Raw genomic sequence first — 22458 nt, forward strand, 5'->3', positions numbered from 1 at the left:
CAAAAAACATGACAACAAAACACAGTGTGGCATCTTGGATGGGATCCTAGAATGGAAACAAGACACTGGTGGAAAAAGTAAGAAAATTCAGATGAAGTCTAGAGTTTAGGTAATAGCAATGAACCAATGCTGCTTTCTAGTTTTGACAAACACGCTGTGGTTATGTAAGCTGTGAGCAATAGGGGGAAACTGGCTGAGGGGTGTGTGGGAGCTCTCCATGTTAGCTTCACAATTTTTCTAGAAATTGAAAATTACTCCAAAATTAAAAGTCTACTTTGAAAAGAGACAAGAAAGAAGGCAACAGTAACAACAACAAAATAGATCTTTGCGCATTTTTTGGAAAACCTTTTTAAAAACCCAACAAATAAAAAACCACTTTAAAAAAAATGGTTGCGTGTATTTTTTTTTTTCAAAATCTATTTCAAAAACCAGTTTTGGTGTCATGGAAAGCACATCCTCAGACACCAAATCTGAATGCCCTTATGACGAGAAACATACTTGGTGCCCAGCCTCTGACCACCACGTGATTCTAGGCAGCACCCACGTTTCTGGAATGAAGACTGACGAGAACTTAGAAATCAACTCTGGTTTCCCAACATGGCTCTGCTTCAGTAAACTGCTCCTTCATCCAGGTCCCTTTTATAATTGTGCTTCGGGAGCCAACTCCAGCTTGGCCCAGGATAAACTCCCCCTATCAATCTCTTCTTGCTGAAAATGGCAAAAGTCAAAATGCTCCATCTCCACTGCGAAGTGAGGTGCAACCCACTGCCAAGCATTCACACCAGTGAAAGGCAGCGGTAAAGAACAGGTCCCCAGAGGCAGCGAGCAGAGAAACCCTCAGTCTTCTAGTAAATACCACAGCTACATCACAACCTGACCTCCCACCTCGAAAGCCTCCACCCACCCCCGTGAACCCCCACACAGCCTGAATGACCCAACCCTGAGTGGAAACAGAAACCGTTGAATCATCCTGTGGTAACTGTCAAAGACTACAGGCCCTGAACCAACAAGGGTGACAGAAAATGCGAAGGGAGGGTTTTCTAAGCACTGCGGTTTAATTGTAGCTGTGAAGTTCACTCAACCACAGAGAAGTACACTTGCTGATTGGCAAAGTCTAGGAAAGTAGCTTGAAGAAGGCATGAAGATAGAGAGAAAGGAAGGAAGGGGAAGAAAAGATCCTCCCAGCCAGAGACGAAAACCTGATGGGAATCCCTGAAAGGAGGCACTTGCAACCCACACCCCTGCAACCTGGGCTTGCCAAGCAGAGACTGTGGGCCGAGAAATGTTCCCTCTCCAACCTTCCTTTCTGTCTTCCTTCCCCAGCTTTCGTTAAGCACCTGCACCACGCTAAACACGAGGAATTCAAAACAAGTCAGGCCTGTTCCTACCCTCAAGGAGCTCAGATTCTAGCCTGGAAGACACAGGGGCAGAAGGAGGGTCCCCAAACAGTGTGACACAAGAAAATTTCATCCATTATCATTAGACTTCCAGTGGCCAGAGCTGTTGTTGCCTCCCAAGGGATGGCACAGTTGTTTTCTGGAAAGGAAAGCCTTTGGTTTAGCATTTACCTTGACTTGGTTCTGTCCGGGGGGAGTTGCAAGGGCCGTGAGAAGGCAGAGGAGCAAGAACCTGATGTCTCTGCACAGTCTGCTGAGAAGTGGGGTGTCTGTGGGCAGAGAGAGGAAGTCCCCAGGAGGGAGGGAGCAGGGAGGGGATGTAAGGAGGAAGGGTGGAAGGGAGCAGGAAGGAAGTAAAGGGAGAAATGTGCCCAAATGAGCAGAGGATAGGAACAGATACAATCTCCCAAGACAAAAAGACCAACTTTTACAAACTCAGACAGGCTTCTTCGCTAGGTAGAAGTATGTGTGGCAGACACTGCTGCTGGCTCTTCCTGCCCCACCAGGATCCTGAGGGTGCTGCCTCTGCTCCGCCCAAAGGGCGGCTCCTGATAGGTCCAGGCTACCATGGTGATAAGCTCCAGGACAGCGTCTGGCTTACCAGTAAGACTTGATACCTCAAACAAAGAGGGCTATTTTTTAGGGCACAAGAGGCTGGAGTAGCGCAAGAGAGGTTAGCTGAGAAAACAGAAATGGGTGTCAGTACAACTTAAGTAAGTGTATTGTGAAGCCTAGAACTGTGGTCTACAGGTACAACCATGCCTTGACTCCCTCCTAAGGCCATGCTCTGCTCATGGAATGGTGGAGTCTGCTAGCTTGTCTGGCTTATGTGTTTCCTGTTGATCACCCAAAGGATGTTTTTGGTGCAACATTAGTACACACATTCTACAGGGATCTAGAGTGGAAATCCCTCATCTTCAACAACAACCCTTTCAACAACTACGGAGGAAGCACCCTCAGTGGGTCAAGCAACATACACAGGAGCCAGGGTCCCTGCTGGACCTTGAAAGCCCCTATTCATCTACCTGCCTATTTACAAGTAAATGGGAACTGGGAAGATGGACATGAGATTCCCTCAGGTGCTAATTACAAGCTGGATATCAAGGCTTGAGATTCCTGAAGGGTCAAGTAGTGGTTGAGTCAATACTCTCCAGGGCAGCCAGGGGGAGGTGAGGAGAGCACTCAGGGGGCTTGGAAGTCTGCAGCCCTCAGTGAGCCCACAGGGAGTATCAAAACAAACACAGAGGTTTGCCCATGGTCCATAAAGTCATCATTATGAACAGGAAGACAGGTAACCAGAGCCCACTGCTTGGCTCAGATGTCATCACTTATCTACAGTCATATTCATGTAAGACCTATTCTCAGCTCCTGGAATAAACCCATGGGCCTAGCTTTATTTATGGAGGGAGAATGGAGTATAAATGTTGTCAACTTTGACGTTGTAAAGTTAGTGGATGGAGAGAGGCGAACTTCAAAAGACCAGAGATACTATGGAAACTCAGTGCAACACAAGGCAAATAAAAATAAAAATATATATATACACACTAATAGGAAGCTGCAGGAGAATCTCAACAGCTCTGCAGAGAGAGAAGGGGGCAGGGGCTGGACAGACCAAAGTGCTGGGCACCCATAGTCCGCTAACCCCTCAGTCTCAGGGTCATTGCCATAATTGAGCTACTCCCCCAAATGCAGGAAGGTACTCTGAAGAGCAGCTCAGAGTTCAGAGATCTCACAACACAGTAAGAACAGCTTCAGTTAGAAAACAGGCCCAGGCTTCCTGGGAAATTTCCACAGCACCTCCTGGAGCAGTGAGAAATTAGTGTCCATGACCTCTTATCTCTTTACACAGACATTGGTCCCATGTGTGTATAACATTTGCTTTTGCAATCAGTCAGCAAGTCCCTACCCAGAAAAGCCAAGAGACTGCCCATCTTCAGATCAAAATCATGGCAATGAAGAAGATGAAAGCCAGCTTCCCATTGAAGGCAGACCCATGGCTTCCCAGGGACTCTTCCATGACATGCTTCAATCCCTACAACCATCCAGAGACTAAGGGAAAAGCCAACTATGGGTGCCTAGCACTTTTGTCTGTTCGGCATCCATTTCCCTTTTTCTGGGCCCCGTCACCCTAGTTTTTCTTTAGCAGTCTCACATTCCCTCCCCCAGCCAGGTGGGTCTCATGGATGACCCCACCCAAGTGACCCCTTCAAGGAAGGGCAATGGCAACAGCTGGCTGGCCAGTGAGAGTGGCCTGGGCCAGGCTGGAAGCCAAAAAGTGTCCGTCTCTTCCAGCCCGGCTGCTGAGCCCAAAGCTCTGAGGGCCACAAGGGGGATGGGGTCTGTCTGGACATGAGGAGAGCAGAGCCTGGGGTTCCTGACAGCGTCACCCAGGAGCCTGAATTCCAATGTCCACACCTGAAGCTGGTCGCGAGTGGCATATTCATCTGAGTGACTACCCATATGGGCCAACCAAGACCTGGAGAGAAACTGACAGCAGACAAGGGATAGCAGTAACATAGTGGCAGCTAGAAAGTGAACAGGCAAGTCCATCGGTAGATGACTTGGCAGAACAGAGAATGGTAAGTTTCTAGGGCTAAGGAGCCAACCAGCTGGTGCAACTGAACTCCACGAAGGCTTGGGAACTGGAGGCTCCAGGCACCTCCCACAGCTCCAGTTCCCCTCCCTAAGCCCATCAAAGCCTGGGGGTTCACTGTCAGAAGGAGATGTGAAAGGGCAACTGACAGGCTCCACACTGAGAAAGGGGGACCATGGGGAGACACCCCAGCCACAGGCCCTACTTACCAACACACAGGGCATAACTAAACATCAAGGATGGCCTGTACATCCTGGGCAGCTCTGACAACTTCCCAGCAGATGGCCATAAAGTGACTTGCTTTAACAAAAACTGAGTTAACAAGCATTTTCCAGCTAATGGAAGTCAAATGTCTTAGGAGAGGAGCATTTTCTAATCAGCCTAAAGTCACTTCGGGCAGCCAGGGTTATGACTTGTCTGTCCTTTGTTCTGCACCCACCATTCCTCAGGAAACTAAGAGTCATCTCTGGAGAAATTAACTCTGTCCAAAAACAAAACAGTAATACTGATCTACCACTGAAAAGGCTACTCTATGATCAGGAAAGCCTGTGGCCAACAACCCTGCCTGTTCACAATCAGCATTTTACTTATTATACTATATAATATTTACTTATACTATTATTTATACTTATACTTTATTTATACTATCCTATTATAAGCAAATACCCAAGGTGGATTAGACATTTAAGGAAAGCCTTCAACACAAAAGACAGAGGTCAAAAGTACAAATCAAAAAAAGGAAGCCAAAGGAAACAGAGACAAAGCAGAGAACAGAAAGGAACACCTCAAAAATTAAGAGATTTTGCAACCAGAAAACAACAGGTGCTATTTAAAAAAAAAAAGGAAAAAAGAACTTAAAGAACTTTTTTAAAAATAAGTATATGACAGTAGATATTTTTAACTCAGGAAGAGTTGGAAGACAAAGGAAAGAAAACTGCCCAGGAAGCAGAACAAAACAAAACAAAACAAAACAAAAAAATAGAGATGGAAAATATGGAAGAAAGGATAAGAAAATCAGAGGACAAGACCAGGAAGTCCAACCTCTGAACAAAGGGAGTTCCAGATAATAGTGCAAGTAATGGAAGAACATGAGTTTCCAGATTATAGAGCCCATTACCTGCCTCACACACGGAAAGAAAAAGAGACCCATGTCAAGTCACGATGTAAGTCATGTAACGCCACTTCTAAACAAGAATGCTCACGATGGTGAGCTCTCCATCTGTAAGAAAAACACACTGCAGTGGCAGGAAGCAAAAAAGAGAATGTGCAAAACTACTGTCAGAAATGGATGGAAGCAGGCTCAGGGCCTGACCAACAAAACAACCATTGCATTTCGACAAGGAACAATCCCTCCTACTCCTCTCTCTGCTCCTCCTCCTGCAGAGGCAATGATCTCCCACTCCACCCCCAGTCTCTGGGTCCTTCTCGACCCGTATGATGCCAGCACCTCCTGGGGGGGCCCTGCCATGATGCCAAGGATGGGCCCTCCTCCCCCCTGGGATGATGCCAATGATGGGACCTGCTCCTGGAATGATGCCACCTATGGGAGGCCACATGCCAATGATGCCTGGGCGCCCAGTGGTGAGACCTCCCGCCTGCCCCGTGAGGGTGCCCGCTTGGCCAGGAATGACTCAACCAGACAGATAAGGAGAGACAGGAACCTCTTTATACCCATTTTATATTACTTGTTCTACTTCCCCAGGAGATCATGGTGCCGTGACTGGGTGTTTTCTAACAGGAGGACAAGGAAGACTTTCTCCCCTTCCTATCAAAGAGACAATAATTTTGGCAGGGGAGTAGTGGGAGGGAAAAAATAAATAAATAAATAAGCAATTTTCATTTGTATTGTGAAATGTGAAAATAAAATTGTCAACTGTTTTAGTTAAAAAAAATGTTCATACATCACACCAATGAAAATTAGAATTATATTTTAAAAGAGCAAGCTGTAGAATAAAACAAATAATATGATCCTGTTTCTAGAAAAATGCAATGCTCACGTCCACATAAACTCATAGAAAAACAGAAAAAGAAGGAGGAAAAAACCTTACAACACACTAAAGTATGAAAACTGGTTGGGCGATCACATGTCCATCTATGGATGAATGGAAAAACAAAACGCAGTACATCCGAGCAATGGAGTATTTTTCAGCCTTGAAAAGGGAGGAGCTTCTGACATGTACTATGACATAGATGAACCTTGAGAACATTACCCTAAGTGAAATTGGCCAAATGCAAAAGGACAAGTATTGTCTGATTCCACTTAGAGGAGTTTCCAGGAACAGTCAAGAGACAGAAAGTAGAATCGGTGGTGGCTGTGGGCTGGCACAGAGGCGGAATGGGGGGTTCTTGTTTAAGGGGTACAGAATTTCTATTTGGGAGAAGTTCTGGAGATGGTGGTGGTGGTTGCACAACAACGTGAATGTACTGAATGCCGCAGAGCTGTACACTCAATAATTATTAAAGTGGTAAGTGTGATTGCATGTGTATTCTACCACAATGAAAAAAGTAGTTGGGGGAGGGGATGATTTAGGAAACTTTGAAGTTTTCTATATTATTTGGTTTCTTACAATGAGAACATCTTCATGAATACTTGCATGCATGAATAAGACTTAGGGGAAAAACTGTCAATAGTTAAGAGGAGAAATGTGCATTGTTCTAGGGAAGGGAAGCCAAGGGAGTAGAGAGAAAGAAGGGGTGAGGGGAGCCAGCACAGAGAGACCAGGGAGGGGAGCCTTGGAGAAGGGCGGGGAGAAGGTCTTAGGAGACCAGCCATGACTAATGGGGCTTTGTAGGTTGTCTTCCTGGGGACGCGTGCTCTACCCACACATATGCACACACCCTCAACGACCTGGCCCTCAGGAAGGAGCTCCAGTTTGCCAAGAAACAAACTCAAAAACATTTTCAAAGCTTATCTCATTTCAGATGTTGCTTTTAAACATTCCCTGCAAACCCCAGTGAGGAACCTCGAGTCTCCCCAAATTCTCCTGCTGTTGCAACAAACAGTGTGCTGTCCCATGGCCCTCAGCAACCAGGGCAATCCCAGGGCCTGGGGGACTCTCTATTGGAGTGAAACAGTGCAGTCAGCCTGGCAAGCCAGACTTTGGGAGAGAGGGCAAGCCACTCCTTAGGAGGGGAACCTGGGCTGTGCTCACACAATGCGGGGGCGGGGGGCAGAGCATACATGGTGAACCCCTGTGCCGAGGAGAGTAGTCAGTATGTGCATAGGAAATTACACAACCTCTGTTCTTTTGGAAGAAAACTGTTTTGTGGCCTCTTATGTCCTGGGAGTGCCTGACCCTGTACAAACTTCCCACTGTATACACACAGCACTCACCCCACCTCATGGTCTCACCCCCCCCAACACCCACTTTAACTTCAAAGGCCTGGGGCGGGGAACTAGCCACAGGAGACACAACATTGCCCCAGTGAATCAGTGAATGGAGAGGGTTTATTTCTGGTCTCCTATGGAGCGTTCTATTCTGGCAGAATGCTAAAACGTCAAGAAATCAGGATCACTGTCTTCTAACACATGATAAGATCAAATCTGATAGTACAACGTGACCTTTCAAATAGGTATCAGAATCTTGAATCTCTTGGGAAAAACAATATGAAATTCAGTCTCTGCTCGTATTACAATTCCAAAATAATGAAGTCAATAAACAGGAACTGGAAAGAATGGAAAAGTGTTTGTTAAGATAATGGGGATTTTTCTCTTTTCATTTTTTGGTTATTTTTTTGGAGGGGAGGGCGGTTGGTGTCACACCGCAGTCAGCATCCATCACTGAACTCCTATTCATCAGTTCCTCATCTCAGCAGCACAGCGACCTCGCAGCACAGATATTATCCCCATTCTGTGGATGAGCAAGTGTCAGCTCAGGAAAGTAGAATCACTTGATGGTGATCATAAGGCAAATAAGCTCCCTGCTGATTTTCCAAGCTGCTGGCGTGCCTTTCCTTCGATCCCTAAGCAGGTTGTGCAATTCACAAGCAAGACCCTTCTACTTGGCCCAAGTCAACAGTTAGAATATTAGAATTCTGTTCCATATTTTACATATTCTGTTCCATACTTTAAATTGCAATTCCCTAGATTGTTAAAGGCAAAGAGATGACAGCCCAGGAACTGCACTGAGAAGACCAAGGAATACAGGAACAGATATGTTCCTTGTGTAGACAGGGCTGTAGCAGAACTAAGTTTGATTAAAAGGACCTCTTTGCACTCTTAGGAACTGCAAAGGCTTCCACAAAAAACCTGCACACAGATGTTTCTAGTAGCTTTATTCATAACTTCCAAGCTTGGAAGCAGCCAGGATGCCCTTCAGTAGGTGAACGTATAAATAAACTGTGGCTCATCCAGACAATGAACTGTTATTCAGCACTAAAAAGAAATGAGCTACCAAGCCGTGAAAAGGCACAAAGGAAGCTTCAACGCATGTTACTCAGTGAAAGAAGCTAATCTGAAAAGGCTATATAATGTATGACTCCAGCCGTATGACTTTCTGGAAAAGGCAAAACTACACAGTAAAAAGTTCAGTGGTTGCCAGGGGTGGAATGTGGGAGAGATGAACAGGCAAAGCACAGAGGATCTTTAGGGCAGTGAAAATGTTCTGTATAATATACCATAATGAGGTACGCATGCCATTTTATATTTGTCCAAATCCATAGAATGTGCAATGCTAAGACTGAGCCCTAAAATAAACTAAGGACTTGGGGTGATCGTGATATTCAATCTCGGTAAAAAAAAAAATGTATCATTCTGGTGGGTGATGTTGATAATGGGGGAGACTATGCATGTGTGGCGGCAGGCAGTATATGGAAAATCTCTGTACCTCTCTTTCAATTTTGTTGTAAACCTAAAACTGCTCTAGAAAAAAAAATAAACTCAAAAAAATTATTGAGGCTCTCAAATATTGATTGATATTTACCATATAGGAAAGTAAGACAGAAAAAATATATGAATATATATTAAATTATTCAAAGTAACTAATAAACCCATTTTTTACTGAAAAAAACTATTTTCCAACCCCTCCTCCAAATTTAGTAATAAGAGTTGCATTGTTCTGCATTTTTACAAAACCTTTTAATAGGAGGAATTAATAGAAGATAGCTGGACTCTTGGGGCACCTGGATGGCTCAGAGGGTTAAGCCTCTACTTTCAGTTCAGGTCATGATCCCAGGGTCCTGGGATCGAGCCCTGCATCTGGCTCCCTGCCCTGCATCTGGCTCCCTGCTCCGCAGAGAACCCGCTTCTCCCTCTCCCTCTGCCTGCCACTCCCCATGCTTGTGCATGCTCTCTCTCTCTCTGTCAAATAAATAAATAAAATCTTTAAAAAAAAAAAAAAAAAGATAGCTGGATTCTTATATCTGCTTCTGCACCTAATCTGTTGGGATATTAGATTTCATGTAGTCTCTGGAAACCACTTTACTTTGTGAGCAAATGGGAATGAAAAGCGAATAACATCTTAGTATTATTACAAAACTGCTTTTAACTTTGAATCTCCTTAAACGGTCTTGGGTATCCCTGGACCATATTTTGAGAATCATGACATAAAGAACTATGCATGAGAGAGAGGGAAAGAGAAGAGGGGAAGACACTCCAGGACACATGCACCCACTTACACATCTCATTTTTCACCTTCCCTAAATCCACCCCCTTCCAGTGCAGGAATCTCGACTTCTGCAAAAACAAGGCTGGTGATGGGTATTAAGGAGGGCATGTATTGCATGGTGCACTGGGTGTTATACGCAAGTAATGAATCATGGAACTTTACATCAAAAGCTAGGGATGTACTGTATGGTGACTAACATAATATAATAAAAAAATTATTATAAAAAAAATAACGACAGCAAAAAACAAAAGCAAAACAAAACAAAACCAAGGCATCTCCTTCCACCTCAGCACAGCTCATTCTTAAGGGATAAGCTAAAAGTGGGCTGACAGGGCACGGCCAACTAGCTAATCCTCCTTCGGAACATACTGGTGTTATATTAAGGGCTTCCTTAAGCTAAACCTCCAGAGCTTGGTTCTAAGAGTGGGCTTTTCAGACTGCCTGCGAAGGGGTCGGCTGCCCAGCAGAGCACAGGAGAAAGAGCCCACAGTGGGACACACATGCTGAGTTCTGGTCCTGACTGCTGATCACTGAGTCCTTCTCTCCATGTATAAACTTGAGAAGCACCAGCCCCCCTGCTCGCTTCTCAGGGCCGTCATGGCATCAGATGACCTCCTGGACTTGAGCCCCCCTGACAACCAAAGTACCTCCACTGCCATTCAGCTGCCCACTCTGCACACCTGTGCTCTTCGGGGGCCCCTGGGAGTCTGCCCCACCCCAGACGTCAGATATGCCCTGTGCAGGGCCAGTCCATCCCTGTGTCAGGAAAATGTCCTCTCTTCCAGGCAGGCACCACGGGGCCGACGCTGTCCTGCCAGTTCCCGTGCACCTGGTCGGGACACTACGGCACGATGACCCCGGGCGCCGTCCACGCCCACCTCATCCCAGTTTTTCTGCCCCTTCTCCCACCACCCGGGGTGGGACACGATGGGCGGGCAGTCAAGCAACTGAGGTCTAGAAGCAGAGCCGAACCTTCCAGCCAAGAGTGTCAGCGGAGCACCAAGCCTACCGCTGCCGGCCCACCCCTTCACCCCCGACTCTTCGAGTAGGAGGGAGCTGTGCAGGCGGAAGCCACCCTCCCCGCCGGTCCGTGAAGTCCGCGGCCGCGTGCGGTGCCCGCACCTCTGGCGAGGAGCGTCCATCATCTGCACAGGGGAGGGGGGTGCTGCCTGGCCCTGGCCCGGAGCTCCCCGGGCGGTGCCCCCAAGGGCGCGCGGTGACCAAGGGGACATAGCCAGGCGGCCGGCGGCTGCACGATACCTGTGGCGGAAGAGCGGGCAGCCGCCCAGGAGGCAGCAGAGCTCGTTCTTAAGGCTCCAGAACTCGCCGTCCAGGTAGCGGTGCAGGGATGAGTCCTCAAGCCCCGGAGCAGGAGGCGGCTCCATCGCTCTGCAGGGCCTCTGGCTTGGCCACCGGGCTCCAGGGAGCAGCTTCCCAGCTTCCCTCCGCCCCTCCTCCCAGCTGCTCACACGTGGGGCCCGGGAGCGCACGCCCTCTTATCGGCCCGGCGCTGGGCCTGTCTCCTCCCTCCCCAACTTCTTGTCCCCTCCCCCATCCACCCACCCCAGCCGGCCATCCCCTGACACTGCTCCCTGGGCCCAGGGGACAAGCTGTCTAGGAAGTCAGGGCTCCTACAGTGGTCTCCTCTCGCCCTCCCCAGGATGCTCAAAGTCTACTGCCTTGCCCTGGGACCTTGGTTTCTACCACTCGTGCCCTCTACTCAATTGCCCCTGCAATCTGTGAGGGCACAAGAAGCAAGTATCAGAACTGTAGAGAGGGAGTTGGTCAGGCGGCTGGGGGCATGGGAAGTCAGAGCGGAGACATTTTACTCCACAGATCTTGCATGCCAGCCTCTTAACCTGGCTCGCCAGATCCAGGAAGGTCTGGTCTAGCTCTGGCCCCAACTCAGCTGCAGCTCAGCTCAAATCCCTGCTGCCCCCAAACGGGGCATTACAGCGAACTTTAATATGACTGTAGTCTCGGGGTGGCCCAGGCCCGCAGCCACTGCAGTGCAGAGTAGCTGAGAGATGCAGACAGAACAAGGCAATGAACATGAACACTAAACTCATCTCCCAGGACCCTCCTTTTGTTGTGGGCAGTAGGAAACGAGTTACAACCTAAGTGGTGATTGTTCATTCCTTTCCTCTGGGTAACTTTCATGTATTTTATTGATTCTACTTTTAAATACAAAGGAAATGTTAGCTCTTCCCTTGCAAAGACCACGCTGCCAGGGAGGTGACCGCTGGGGATGTGGTGAAGCACTTGGGATTGATTCTGTCTGCTGTCATTAGGTAAGTGGAGGTCACGTCCATCCATTTCCTGTGGCTATGTGACAAATTACCGCAAACTGAGTGACTGAAGACAACACAAATGTGTTCTCTTACAGTTCTGGAGGTCGGAAGTCAAACATGGATCTTACAGGACTAAAATCAAGGTATTAGCAGAGCTGGACTCCTGGAGGCTCCAGGGGGGAAAAGAACTCATATCTTTTCCAGCTTCTAGAAGCTACCTGCAGTTCTTGGGTCCTGGCCCTTCCTTCTCCCATCTTCAAAGGGCATCACGACAACCTCTGCTTCTATTGCTCATTCCCTTCTTCTGATTTTGACCTTCTGGTCTCCCTCTTATAAGGACTCTTGAGATTACATTGGGCCCACCCAGATAATCCAGGATCATCTCTATCTCAAAACCAGTAATTTATTCACACCAGCACATCCCTTTTCCCATGTGAGATAGTGCACAGGTTCTGGGGATTAGGACGTGAACATCTTTGGTGGGCCTTTAGTCTGTCGACCATGCCGTCTGTGCAGCCACAAGTAACAACACCCCACCAACTGTGATGAGTAGCGGCAGCGTTTGCTCCTGTAACAAGAAGCCTGGAGGTAGGAGAGTGCTGAGGGCTAGTAGCTCCACCCACAGACCATGTTTTCTTTCCATCCTTCTGTTCTATCCTTTCTCAGTGTGTTATCTTTATCTTTGTTTTTTAAAACTTGTCTCGTCTCAATCATAATGGATACTGCACTTTAAGCAACACATAGTGCCAAGCAGAAGGACAGTCAGGATAGGATAGTAGTAAAAAACAACCCCAAAACTCTTCCAGGCATGCTGTGGTCACAAACCACCCCCAAACCTTAGGGCTTATAAAGATAAGAGTTTATTTCTCACCCAGGCCACAGGAGGGTTCTGTTCCATGTTTCCTCACTGCAGATCCCAGCAGACAGAACAGCCACCATTGTATGCCTGCACAGGTGCTTAAAGCTGCCAGCTGGAAAGGACACACGTAACTTCCACTCACGATCCGTTGGCCAATGCAGTTCACTCCTGACTCTGCGGGAGAAGGAAAGTGCCATTCTGGACATGCCTAGAAAGCCAACACCCAAAATAATCTGTGAGCAACACCAGTGACTACCAAATCTGCCCTTGTTGCCCACTAGTGGCTACAATATCCAGCCACATATTTGTCCCCCTCTCCCTTCCACAGGCAAAATACACACTCCACTCCTCAAAGGAGGCAACCAAATTCCCATACTGTTACAAAACTAAGTCCAAGGCCAGTGGAAGATGCACAGTGGTCTCTCCATCAAGTCAGGGTGTGGTTTGTCTGGATTCAGAGACTGTTAAGCTAAAAACATGTGACTAAGTGCATGCAGCTTGAGCGAGGAAAAAAAATCTTTGTTGTTATAAGCCACCAAGATTTTCCGGAGCATTGTTTGTTACCCAACTACGACCTAGTCTATCCTAGAAGCTACTGGAAGAATGTCGCTACTGAAATTAAAAAAAAAAAAAAAATGGGCACTGGCTTAGGAATTGGGAGGGTCGGTGAGGATGCTGTTAACCAAAGAAGGGAGTTCATGTTACGAAGTGGCAAACAGGGGCACCTGGGTGGCTCAGTCAGTTAAGCGTCTGCCTTTGACTCAGGTCATGATCTCAGGGTCCTGGGATCAAGCCCCAAGTCTGGCTCCCTGCTCAGCGGGTGTCTGCTTCTCCCTCTACCCCTCTCCCCGCTCATATGTGCTCTCGCTCACTCTCTCTCTCAAGTAAAATCTTAAAAAAAAAAAAAAAGGAAGTGGCAAACATTTGATAAAACAGTACCCAACAAACCACATAGCTAATGAACTCATTGCTCTGGGAGAAGATGCTGGCAAGACAAGGTCAGCACGGTCAGTTCTGGCTGCTAGCTGCTATCAGCTGTGTTTGACAAACTATAATAAGAAAGAGATGGACTTAGAAAGAACTGAGCAGTTTGCAAGTAGGGATGAAAAGGAATAGATAGTCCACAAATCCAGGGGCTTTCAGAGTCGGAAGAACCAACTGCTCCCCAAATCCTATCAAAAAAGATAAAACAGAAGTGTTTTGAGCAACAAAAGCCAATTAAAACTCAGGAAACTCTAGCTCTACCTTTTTGCCCCTTATGGCAAGAGTTTGACCTATACCCCTGTTAAGACCTCTGGATGGATTTTGGGGGTTCCTAGCAAGGCAGCTCTCACTCTGGGGCCTATCAGACCAAGCAACCCCCATCGGAACCTCACAGGCACAGCATTAGAGCACAAGAGTGGGTCAAATGGCCCACGGGCTTGAAAAGCTACCCCAGAAGTGACAGGCACCACTCTGTTCACATGACACACCTACTCCAAGGGACAGAAAAGTGTAACCCATCCAAGTGCCCAGAGTGGGGAGAATCAACAGTACTTGCAATCAGCCCTAAGGAATCTTTCAAGGAACCTGTGAATCTTTGAAGGAATTGTTCAGGGAAAGCTGTCAAATCAATAACCCAGTAGAATTGCCCTGAGATCTCCTGGCCTTAACTAAGCTCTGTGCCCACTGTATTAAGTTTTCCAGGGTTGCCTTAACAAATTACCACAAACTGGGTGCTTTAAAATAGCAGATATCTATTCTTTCATGGTCATGGAAGCCAGAAGTGGTCAGAAATCAAAGTGTCAGCAATGTGCACTGTTCCTTCTAAAGACTCTGAGAAAGAATTCTTCCTTGCCTCTTGCTAGGTTCTGGTGGCTTCTGACAATCCTTGGTGTGACTTGGCTTATAGCTGTTCCAATTTCTGCCTCCACAGTCACATGATCTTCCCTGTGTATCTCTGTGTTTTCCAGTCTCCCTCTCCTTAAGAAGACACCAATTATTGGGTTTAGGGCCCACCCTAATCCAATATGACCTCATCTTAACTTGCTTACATCTGCAAAGACCCTAATTCCAAATAAGGTCACATTCTGAGGTTCCAGGTGGACATGAACTTTTGAGGAACACTATTCAACCCAGCACACCCATCCAAAACCAATTACTAAAAACATGAGAAAAGAATGGAAGAAAATGACCACTATTGGTTTAAATAACTGGTTTTCACATTGGCTGTACATTTACAGTGACCTTGGGTTTTTTAAAAAATGCTCAGTAGTGACACACACACTAAATAAATAAATCCAATTTCTAGAGATAGAGCCCAGACATCAGTACTTTTTAACCCCTGCCTCAAAGGTGATTTTAATATGCAGCCATTGGCTTAGACTGGTGGTTCACAGCCTTGCTGCACAGTACACTGTTACATGCTTAGGACAATTGGGAAAATTTAAACAGGGTGAATTAAATAATATCATTATATCATTGTCAATTTCCTGATTTTGCTAATTATACTGTGCATATATAAGTGAATGTTCTTGTTTTTAAGAATGCAAATTGAAGTACTTAGGGGTAATGGGGCAACTTTCTCCAAATAAGGCAGGAAAAAAACTGTGTGTATATGTATATAAACACATATATGTGTATATGGAGGTAACACATGTATGTGTACATAGGTACACACATGTATATATATGTACATATATATACATACACAAAAAAAAGAGGGAGAAAGGAGGGAGAAGCCATAAAATGTGCCCCTCCAGGTTATAATGCTAAAGGAAGTAAATCAGAGAAAGACAAATACCATATGACTTCACTCATATGTGGAATTTAATAAACAAAACAGAGGAACATAGGAAAAGAGAGAGAGAGACAAACCAAGAAACAGACTCTTAACTGTGGAGAACAAACTGATGGTCCAGAGAGGAGGTGGGGGGGGGTACGGGGGAAATAGGGGATGGGGATTAAAGAGTACATCATGATGAGAAAAAAACGGGCCCCTCTTGGACTGCCTGGGTGAGCCAGGACTTTCTCAGTTATTAGTACTAAGAACCAACTTGAACTCTCTTCAGCGAAATGGAAATGTATTGGTTCACAAAATCCAAGGAAGGCCTGGGCATCCTATTGGGGAAGGGTAGGAGTGTGGCCAGTGTCAGAAACAACTGGGACGAGCTCTCTCCTCCTCCTCCTCCCCCCACCCGATCTTTCCCCCTCTGGTAGCCCACTCCTCAGGCAGCTCCAAGTCCTTTGTCAGGCAGTAAAAGACTGGGACAAGAGCCAGGGTCCCCACAGCTGGACCTCAGAGGGACATGAAGGAATCCAGTGATCACAGGCTTCTGAGAAAGAAGCATGGATCCACCGTGGACTGGGGATGGCGTCTGGGTTTGTGCCCAGGGGCTACTCTATAGCCCTAGACACTCCATATAGGAGGCTGCTGCTGGCTCCTAGACCCTTGGCTCTTTTTTGAGAGGTGGGCCCTCAGCTAGAACATTTAAAGAGCATTCCCACATGTGGTGGCTCTTTGGATCTTGATACAGCCGCATTTACTTTAGCTCTTTCTACAGATGAGTGACTGCAGTGTTAACTGACTTGCCCAAGGGCACACTGCTCTCCAAGGCAGAGGACCCAGGGCTCATATGACTCTAAATCGCACCCTGCGTCCCAGTACCCAGACAGGACTGACCTGTGGGCCTCAGTGAACTTTCTGGATGCTTCTTTTATGGAGCCCTGGGGTAAGAACACTACAATCCAGGGCTCAGGGTTCTGAGTGCGGCACAGACTGTTCTCAGGGGACTTCAGTTTGTTTTGTAGAAATCGTGGAACCATAAAATGTCAGTGCCAGGAGCCCCCTGGAGCTGGTCCAGACAGTCCTTTCTTTTTAGATGAGGACACTGCAGGGCATGCCCTCTAATGGAGTAGTCTGGCCACCATGCTAAGGCTGGAGGAGGGCAATGGAGCAGTTTGAGAGGCTGATTTATAGTGTCCCACATGCTGCCCAGTACTCCCCACTCTGAGTACTTCAGAAGACACAGTAACAGTACTAGCTCAGATTTACCTGACCCTCGCTTCACCTGCTGATGCAGAACCTTGACTCCCTGATAAGCCCCTCCTTCCGATCTTGCCACAGTGTCTGGGAGCCCTGAGGAGTCTCCGCCATGGTTTCATGAGCAGCTCTGCTGCCTCCCGCACTGGACAGTCTGACGCTGGTAGGTGTGTGGAGAAGGGAGTCAGGAGATACAGCTTTCCTTTATGTTGTTACTTTGTGAACCGGGCCCTCAAGCATAGCTTGCATTGGGGAAACTGGCAGCTTTTCCTTACTGCCCTGCTTACCTCGGGAGCTAGACATGTGTCCAGGGGAAGGGAAAGGACAGATTCTAGAAACAGCCACCACACTGTCCTTAGGACAGTGTCCTTCCTCCCCTCCAAACACCTGTGGCTTCATTCCAGGGTCACCTCTGATGAATGTGCCGCCTCTTTCCCCAGGACGAAGTCTGCAAAGAGACTCAGCGGGTTCACTGCAGCCTTCCCCACAGTGGCACATACTGGGAATGCCCACAGTCTGACATCAACCCTTATTAAATTATATTATTATTATTATTATTTATTATTTACCAATACCGATATTGTCATTATATATGGAATCCAAGATCTGAAATTGTTGTTAATGTCTTCTAGTCAAAGACAACTAGGAACAAATTCGGGTTTACTGGTTCACTGCCACAAGAGCAACAGCACACTATGGGGAATTGGAAGGCATCTCCTCAAGAAATTTTAGAAAGAACTTATTACAGGATTTGGGCTTGTGTTAGATCAGGAGGAGGGTCAAGGAAGCAGGCATTGGGTGCTGTTAGGAAGCAGGTGTAATTGCACGGGTGACTTTGTTTGATATGAACATTCTCTAAAGTTGTTTCTAGAACAGCACAGCATGGCTATTAGTGCCAGGCCACCTCTTGGCTATCATGAGCTGCTTGTTTCTTTCTCCCGTTGAAGAAACTAAGTTCACAAGGGAAAGATGATGTGACTAGTTGACCTGCCTTCTACCAAAGGCTGAGTAACTTTCCTCAAGTGTCCTGACCTGTCAGACCCTCACTTACCTACGTTGAGAAACTGGTGTCAGGAAAACAAAGAGCATTTAGAAGTTAATACTTGGAGTAAGAGAAATGTGGCCAAACTGGGGAGATTTCTGGAGTCTGTATTACGTTTTCTAGCACTGACATAATAAAGTATCCCAGCCTGGGTGGCATAAGCAACAGAAATGTTATTTTATCACAGTTCTAGAGGTGTCATCTGATTGGTTCCTTCTGAAAGCCATGAAGGACCTGTCCCAGGTCTCTCTCCTTGACTTATAGATGGCCATCTTCCCGCTGCCTCCTCACACTGTTTTCCCTCTGCACATTTCTGTATCCAAATTTCTTCTTCTAAAGACACCAGTTATATTGGCCTGGGGCCCACTCCAATCACCTCATTTTAACTCAACTACTTCCTTAAAGACCCTATCTCTAGTACTGTCAGACTCTAAAGTACTTGGGGTTAGGACTTCAACATCTGAATTGGCAAAAGGTAGGGCACAATTCAGCCCATAACAGTCTATTTGACTTCTGTGGAGATGGAGTCTTCTCTCTCAACAGGAGCTAACCTACCAGAAAAGCTAACACAAAGAGAATAGGTCATTATGTTTTCTGAAACTTTTTTTTTTTCCAGTTTCCAAATGCCATGAAGGCGCAATGACCACAAAAGAGGCATGGTGGTATCCATGCCTGGAACATCTCATAGCCATTCCAGCCTCTTTTCTGTTGGGCTTATGGACAGACCTGTTCTTGTCATCATTACCCTAAGAATGAGTCACAAGGAGGGTATCTTCAGAAGATGCTACTGAGAATCACCACTTGGTGATTGGGTCACAGGTTTGCAGCTGTGGGTCAGCAGTTTGCAATGTGCAGCTCGAGTGACCTCATTCACTTCCGGTGGTTTTCCAATTTCCTTTTCAAAGTGACAGAGAGCTCTGCTTGCTAGGAACGGACTGTCCAGACCTCTGTTCATTGTGTTTCCAGCCATGCTCCCCATTTAACTTCCCAACCCCTAGCTTTCTCTGGGTATATGTCCATGTGATTCAGAGGAGGCTTCAGGGGAAGGCACAGGACCTAACCAGTGCAGAGTGACACGGGACATTTGCTAGGTTGTTTGGTACTATGGAGTGAGCACACCGAGACCAGGAACTGCTGCAATAGTTTTCTATCATGAAGGAACTAAGACTGAGGCAAAGCCAAAAAAGAGGTGGCAGAGCTGAGAGAACAGCAGAGGAAAATGGAAAGAATCCTGATCAAATCGCACCTGAAACCCACGTAACTATGGATTTTTCATTTACACGAGCCAATAAATTCTCGCTGTTGTTAAGCAAGCTTAATTTGGGTTTTCTGGGTTTGGTTTTTTTTTTTTTTTTTTAGAGATTTTATTTATTTATTTATTTGAGGGAGAGAGAGCAGGGGGAGGGGCAAAGGGAGAGGGAGAAAATCTCAAACAGACTCTGCGCTGAGCATGGAGCCTGATGAAGAGCTTGATCCCACAACCCTGAGATCATGACCTGAGCTGAAACCAAGAGTTGGACACTTAACCAATTGACCCACCCAGGCGCCCCTGTGTTTTCAATTAGTTGTGATTCAAGGTATCTGGATAGATTTATAAGCCTCTCTGTAAAGTCACTGATGTTTATTTTTGTCACTGGCAAGTATACATCCATTACTGTACCATGACAAATTAATTAATGTCCAAGAGAAGGGATACTGTTGAAGATCCACTTTCAGAAAAATTAAAGAGTCTATCAAATGGGAATAAGGGAAGAAAAATAGGTTTCTTTGGGGTTTGAATAGATCTCAAATTTTCAGTGTCATTAAAATCCTTCCAAGCCAACTGGGTCTAAGCAGGATACATATTAGCATATATCCAGTGATGGAGAAGCAACTAAAGAATGAGAAAATACCGACAAGGCTGAAACCATGAGAATGCAAGTCTGGCTGGGAACTTTTAAGTAGCTACTATAAGAAATATTTAATATGAATACAGGAAATTATCATAAAAGGGTTCATTGTTCCCTGTTGGGGTTTATTTTACTTCAGATATCTTCCTTTTTCAACACCTAAGTATGTGAACCAAATAAAAACTACTCCCAGAATACTGGTGCAAAGCCCAGCAGGACACTGAGATCCAAAGGTCAGAGATAATTAGGAAAATGGATTGAGAAGTTAATGGTTCAAGGTGGTCAGGAAGTCAAAATGGGCAATAAGTTAAAAAAAAAAAAACAGTAGGAGGGATGCTTGGGTGGCTCAGTTGATTAAGCATCTGCCTTCAGCTCAGGTTATGATCCAAGGGTCCCAGGATTAAGTCCCGCATCGTGCTCCCTACTCAGCAAGGAGCCTGCTTCTCCCTCTGCCTGCTGCTCCCCCTGTTTGTACTCTCTCTCTGACAAATAAATAAAAAAAATCTTTAAAAAAAAAAAAAAAAGGTGGGGTCATCACCTGAGTGTCCTGTTAGACACTTCTCTCCAAGAGGGAAGCAGAAACAAAGCAGAACCACCCCGTGATTCAAACGTTTGGTCCAGGGAAAAGGCCTAGGCAGTCTAAAATAGTACAGAAATTGCGAAGTGCAACAGATGGAAAGGCAAATCAGTTGTATTAACTACGCGAAACAAGTGTCTCATAGTCAAAAGGGTAGTGTAGCCCATCAGTATGCAAAAGCAGACACTGCAAAGATACAAGGATACAAGATGATACAAGAATGACATAGGAACAGTGACCGCAACAGTAGCAGGCAAGGCAGAGAGCCTTACAAGTTAGAAATACAACCTAGGTAAATGCTGACAGAGGCTGAACAGCCACTTTAAGTTAATGTGTGTCTAATAACATTACTTTCCTCCATAGATGAGGCATTGTCAACTCAGGGAGATTAGATCCGCAAATCCAAATCTAACATTCAAAATTTCATGTGCTTTTAAGGATTCCATCTGCCCAGAAGCCTCACCATCCAGGAGACCTATCCCTGAACACCAAAAACTCCAATGCTTTCCTTGTCCCTTTTTAAAAATTTTTCTCTTCCTTGTTCATTTTGCATAAAAATTTGCCACTTCCTTGCATGCCTCACACTTCTCTGGACCCTTGAGAATGGAGACTACCTGCTTTCTGAAGTGTTAAACAAAGTCTGGATCACTTAAATTGTCTTCATCATTTTAACAGGGTATGTGTGTGTAAATTAAGCATCTGGTAAACCAGGCTACCGGTAACTCACAGTATCACTTCAGTTTCCTCATGCCATTTCTTTGTTTCCGAAATGACAAGCTAAAGGACCTAATCCAGACTTTGATACACAGACAAGAATTATATCAGTGCTCAGCTATGTAAACATCTGTCAAGACTGTCTCTGAAACTGATGTTTCTAAGTCACCAAGTCTGAGCCTTGATTTTGCTCTTTCTCTAGCTTGGGAAGTGTCCAGTTCTTTGAAGGAATGGAAGCAAATACAATCTGAGCAAGTATAACAACTGGTTACCAATTTCATAAAAGGACAGAATTGCTGTCCTGAAAGTACAGATGTTATAAAGTACAGAAGCTATTAATGCTAATGAAATTCTGAGCTGATGCTCAAAGACGCACATCACCCCATGGTATAATAAAAAATTTGTCTGGTCTCTGACCTGGGTTCCTGGCAGATCTTCAAAAACCCTTGGAATTCTAAGTGATGGGTTTTTTTTTTTAAGTTTTTTTTTTTTTTTTTTTTTTTGACAGAGATAGACAACCAGCGAGAGAGGGAACACAAGCAGGGGGAGTGGGAGAGGAAGAAGCAGGCTCATAGCGGAGGAGCCTGATGTGGGGCTCGATCCCATAACGCCGGGATCACGCCCTGAGCTGAAGGCAGACCCTTAACTGCTATGCCACCCAGGCGCCCCACTAAGTGATAGTTTTTGTTATGCTAATGAGGTGACTCATGGTGGGTCTTCAGAGAGCTTCAGGATGGGGGCTGGTCAGCAGAAAGATGAACAAACTGATAGAAGTTTGGGGTCTGGAGTCACAGAATATGGGCCAGTCCTCCCAACCTCAAGAGAGAGGAGGGTGGGTTGGAGATTGAGTTCACACACACACACACACGCACACACACACACACACACACACACACACACACCGGCTAATGATTTAATCAATCTTTCTTACGTAATGAAACTCTAGTAAAAACTCAGGACCCTGAAGCTCAGTGGAGATTCCAGGTTGGTTGTGTGCCAAGAAAATAATGTACCTTGAATCCACAGAGGGAGGGCATGGAAAGGCCAAGTCCAGGACTCTCCCAGACTTCACTCTGTGTGTATCTTTTATAATAAAACTGTAATCATAAGTTTCCTGAGTTCTGTGAGTCATTCTTGTAAATTATCAAACCTGGAGAAGGTTGTGGAAACCCCTGAATTCATAGCCAATTGGTCAAAAGTGTGGGTGGCTGAGAACCCTTGGGACTTGTGGCTGGCATCTGAAGTAAAGGTAGTCTTATGGGGGACTCCAACGGTTTCTGGATCCAATTCCAACATGGCAAGGGGAGACACTACCACCCCCCCCTTACTTCCACCACAACACCAAGCAATTCCCGACACCAGCAGGGTGTCCAGCAGGACATCCGAAAATTCAACTTAATTCTGACACTGTCTACCCAGACATGGCATCAGATTCCATAAGTTAAAGGTTCAGTCTTATAAGACTTTCC

General features: G+C 46.1%; 1 protein-coding gene across 9 annotated transcripts in view; it reads right to left on the bottom strand.

Moving 5' to 3' along the window:
- The window catches only part of ACOXL (acyl-CoA oxidase like), a 354068-nt gene that overhangs the window by 328139 nt on the left and 3471 nt on the right, over positions 1-22458 (bottom strand). For all 9 annotated transcript variants that reach the window (XM_034659541.1, XM_034659540.1, XM_034659539.1 and 6 more), the window contains exon 2: positions 12759-12954. In XM_034659541.1, the coding sequence (XP_034515432.1) occupies positions 12759-12952 (194 nt within the window). In that variant the 5' untranslated portion in view covers positions 12953-12954. The remainder of the gene's footprint in view (positions 1-12758; positions 12955-22458) is intronic.

The sequence above is a fragment of the Ailuropoda melanoleuca genome, chromosome 4 (assembly GCF_002007445.2).
Source record: "Ailuropoda melanoleuca isolate Jingjing chromosome 4, ASM200744v2, whole genome shotgun sequence".
Classification (NCBI taxonomy): domain Eukaryota; kingdom Metazoa; phylum Chordata; class Mammalia; order Carnivora; family Ursidae; genus Ailuropoda; species Ailuropoda melanoleuca.